General features: G+C 52.0%; 1 protein-coding gene across 1 annotated transcript in view; it reads right to left on the reverse strand.

The window, feature by feature from the left end:
* Positions 1–605: 605 nt before the first annotated feature.
* The window catches only part of LOC130521364 (aminopeptidase Ey-like), a gene marked incomplete at its 5' end in the record, with an annotated part of 6140 nt that continues 2620 nt past the window's right edge, over positions 606–4125 (reverse strand). Inside the window, 9 exons of the mRNA XM_057024941.1 lie at positions 606–850; positions 925–1006; positions 1295–1448; positions 2508–2662; positions 2730–2840; positions 3450–3541; positions 3617–3764; positions 3842–3897; positions 3975–4105. Coding sequence (XP_056880921.1) covers positions 686–850; positions 925–1006; positions 1295–1448; positions 2508–2662; positions 2730–2840; positions 3450–3541; positions 3617–3764; positions 3842–3897; positions 3975–4105 — 1094 coding nt within the window. The remainder of the gene's footprint in view (positions 851–924; positions 1007–1294; positions 1449–2507; positions 2663–2729; positions 2841–3449; positions 3542–3616; positions 3765–3841; positions 3898–3974; positions 4106–4125) is intronic.

The raw sequence follows: 4125 nt of genomic DNA on the forward strand, positions 1-4125 counted from the left end.
CACACACTCACAGACACACACACACTCACACACACACTCACACATACACACACACACACACATACACACACACATACACTCACACATACACACACTCACTCACACTCACACACATACACACACACACACAGACACACACACACACAGACACACACACACGCACACACACGCACAGACACACACACACACACACACTCACACACACACACACACACATACCACACACCACACACACTCACACACACACTCACACACACTCACACACACACACTCACTCACTCACTCACACACCCATACACACACACTCACACTCACACACACACACACACCACACAGACACACACACACTCACAGACACACACACACACTCACACACACACACACCACACACACACTCACACACTCACACACACACAACACACACTCACACTCACACACACATACACACACACTCACACACACACTCACACCACACACACACAACACACTCACACCACACACACACAGACACCGACACACACACTCACACTCACACACACTCACACTCACACTCACACACACACCCAGTCATGAGCCCAGTCATGTAGAAGAACGTGGGAGGGGTCTTGATCGTTCCATCCATCTTTTATTGTGCATCAGTGTTACAGAACCACAGGTTTAGGCTGATAGAGATCTGCTGCTTCCCTCAACTGGACCGGTCCAGGTGGCTGTTGAACCAGTTGTAGAGCTCCTGCTGGTTGTCCTGCAGCCACTGGATGTTGATCCTGGTCCTCTCCAGAGCCTGTTGCACAGCCAGGGTAGCTGAGCCCAAACCTGCGGCTCCTCCGTGCTCCTCCACAAACTCCTCCAGCTAACAAACCAGGTGGAGAAATGCTTCAGGACACAGACTTTGATCGTGACTGGAAAGAGTTCCGAACTTCCCACCTGTTGCAGTTCAGCGGGGGTGGAGAGGTGGGCCGTGACCCCACTGATGATGGAGGAGAAGGAGAAGGAGCCAACGCCATATCTGGAAAACAACGTCAGGTTATTGGGTCAATCAAAGAGTGTCTGAGTGTCTTTCTGAAGCATCAACGCTTCGAGCAGCTTCATGGGCGATGTTGGGCTTCAGAATCCTGCTCGTTCAACACTACAGCATGGAGGCGGCTGGGATTGAACCCACAACCTTTGTTTTGGTGGATGCTGTGTTAAATATGTTGCCATCTTAAGAACTACTGAACCCCTGAGTGAAGGGCTGGTAAAGGGTGACGCCCGGCACTAACCAACGGTCCCAGGCTGGTTGACTTTTCACACTCACTCGGTGAACATGTATTCCCAGTGCTCCCTCACAAAGTCCCAGGCCAGGTCGTGTCCCACGCGGTTACTGGCCACGGCTGTGATGACGAAACTGGCGTCCTGCTTACGGATTAACGTCGAGTTCAGCGTGTAGGAGAGATACCTGCAGACGAGGCAGAAGCCCTGAGGTGACCGAAGGGTTCACTCTGGAGGCCACTAACCCTAACCCTAACAAACCCTAACTAACCCTAACCCTACCCTAACTTACCCTAACTTACCATAACTAACCATAACTAACCCTAACCCTAACTTACCATAACCTTAACTAACCCTAACTAACCCTAATTCTGGAGGCCACTAAACCTAACCCTAACTAACCCTAACTAACCCTAACCCTAACTTACCCTAACCCTAACTTACCCTAACTAACCCTAACCTAACTAACCCTAACTCTGGAGGCCACTAACCCTAACCCTAACTAACCCTAACCCTAACTAACCCTAACTTACTCTAACTACCCTAACCCTAACCCTAACTAACCCTAACCCTAACTAACCTAACTTACTCTAACTAACCCTAACCCTAACCCTAACTAACCCTAACCCTAACCCTAACCCTACTCTGGAGGCCACTAACCCTAACCCTAACTAACCCTAACCCTAACTTACTCTAACTAACCCTAACCCTAACTAACCCTAACCCTAACTAACCCTAACTTACTCTAACTAACCCTAACTAACACTAACCCTAACTAACCCTAACTTACCCTAACCCTAACTTATCCTAACTAACCCTAACCCTAACTAACCCTAACTCTGGAGGCCACTAACCCTAACCCTAACTAACCCTAACTTACTCTAACTAACCCTAACCCTAACTAACCCTAACCCTAACTTACCCTAACTAACCCTACCCTAACTTACCCTAACCCTAACTAACCCTAACTTACCATAACCTTAACTAACCCTAACCCTAACTCTGGAGGCCACTAAACCTAACCCTAACTAACCCTAACCCTAACTCTGGAGGCCCCTAACCCTAACTAACCCTAACCCTAACTCTGGAGGCCACTAACCCTAACCCTAACCCTAACCCTAACTAACCCAAACCGTAACTAACCCTAACCCAAACCCTAACCCTAACTAACACTAACCCTAACTAACCCAAACCTGAACTAACCCAAACCCGAACTAACCCTAACCCGAACCCGAACTAACCCTCACCTCTGCAGCAGTGGTTCCTGGCGCTGCAGGCCAGGGCCCACATCAGGGTCCTGGCCTCACTGGCCACTGTGGCCTCCTGCAGCTGCGACCAGCCAAAGTCCCAGACGGCTGCATCACCCGTTGCCATGGCGCCGCAGTAGACGGCCGAACGCAGGTTCTGCTGAATCCTGATGAGGAAAGTCTGTGATCGCCGGCTCACTCACTGGGTTCAATATATGAAGCTGAGAAACCGACCGGTTGTGCTGTGGGTCGTCCATCCACTGACGGAACCATGTCCTGGTCAGATCTTGGCACTCAGCAAGTCCGGTCTGGCAGGCCATGCGGATGGCGTTCTCCTGGTTATACCTGCAGGAGAACACAGGTGGCACAGGAGTTTTGGGTCACGGTTCCATCAGACAGAACCGGCCTGAAGTTTTGGGTCATGGTTCCATCAGACAGAACCGGCCTGACCCAACAACTGTCGTGCAGGTGTTTGTGTTCTGCTTCATTACGGTGGGATCGGTCATGGACCAGACAGGACTAACTCGGTAACAGGTCGACCCAAGGGCGGGTCGGGTCAGACGTGGCTCTGAGCTCGATGGGCACAGCAGCAGCTGGAGGAGATGAAGCTCCGAGCGAAACAACGATAATAATGTTGCTCTTTAGATCTCTGCTTAATTAGCAGCTTAATTAGCTGTTAGCTGACATCCCTGAACCCAAACTCTTGTTCTGTGATTGTTCCTTTTGCTTTGGATCCAACGTTTTGGATGGATTGTAAAGCTCTGGGCCTTCTGGTCTCTCTACGGGGCTCTACGGGGCTGGGCGGGGCTCTACGGGGCTGGGCGGGGCTCTACGGGGCGGGCGGGGCTCTACGGGGCTGGGCGGGGCTCTACGGGGCTGGCCGGGGCTCTACTGGGCTGGGCGGGGCTCTACGGGGCTGGGCGGGGCTCTACGGGGCGTTTGTTCTGGACTCACTGGTCAGTGAGCCTCTCTGGGACGGCCGTCCAGTCTGATGTGATGTTCTTGAAGTGCAGGAAAAGAGGGGTGATCAGCTTCAGTATGTAGTCCTAAAGGAGTCATCCAGAGTCATGAGTGAAGGGTGGCAGCGGGGTCTGAAGACAAGAAGGAAAGATCTGAGGTACCTGCATCAGCGGATGGACCTCAGTACGGTCCAGCATCAGGAAGAAATACTGGAGGTTATTCAGGGCGGACTGCCACGGCATGTATTCTGTCTCCATGGACAAGTAGCACGTCGTCCTGAGAGCCAGCGTAGAGGAGATCACCTTTGCTCTGCAGACAGAAACAAGTTAGACACTCGGCAGAGTCCCCCTGGAGAAGGGCGGGTCGCCAGAGAGCCGGATCAATACCGAGCCAGATTAAAAGCATCGTCCACCAGCTGGGCTCGGTTCAGCAGGGGCAGAACCTGGACATCCAGAAGGAGAACACATCAAGAGCGTGAGGGAACCGCACCCAGCAGCAGAAGGCGACCCAGCTGGTTACCTCGTGGTCTAAATCAAGCTGGGCAAGAAGGCGTTCCCAGTTCCCAAGGTCATAGTTCACACGATAATATCCAGTCACGTTGAGGTTGGCCAGGATCCACGAGCTGCTGCTCCTCATCTTCACATCTACCACTAACACAGAAAGACAGAGA

The sequence above is a fragment of the Takifugu flavidus genome, unplaced genomic scaffold, assembly GCF_003711565.1.
Source record: "Takifugu flavidus isolate HTHZ2018 unplaced genomic scaffold, ASM371156v2 ctg914, whole genome shotgun sequence".
NCBI lineage: Eukaryota > Metazoa > Chordata > Actinopteri > Tetraodontiformes > Tetraodontidae > Takifugu > Takifugu flavidus.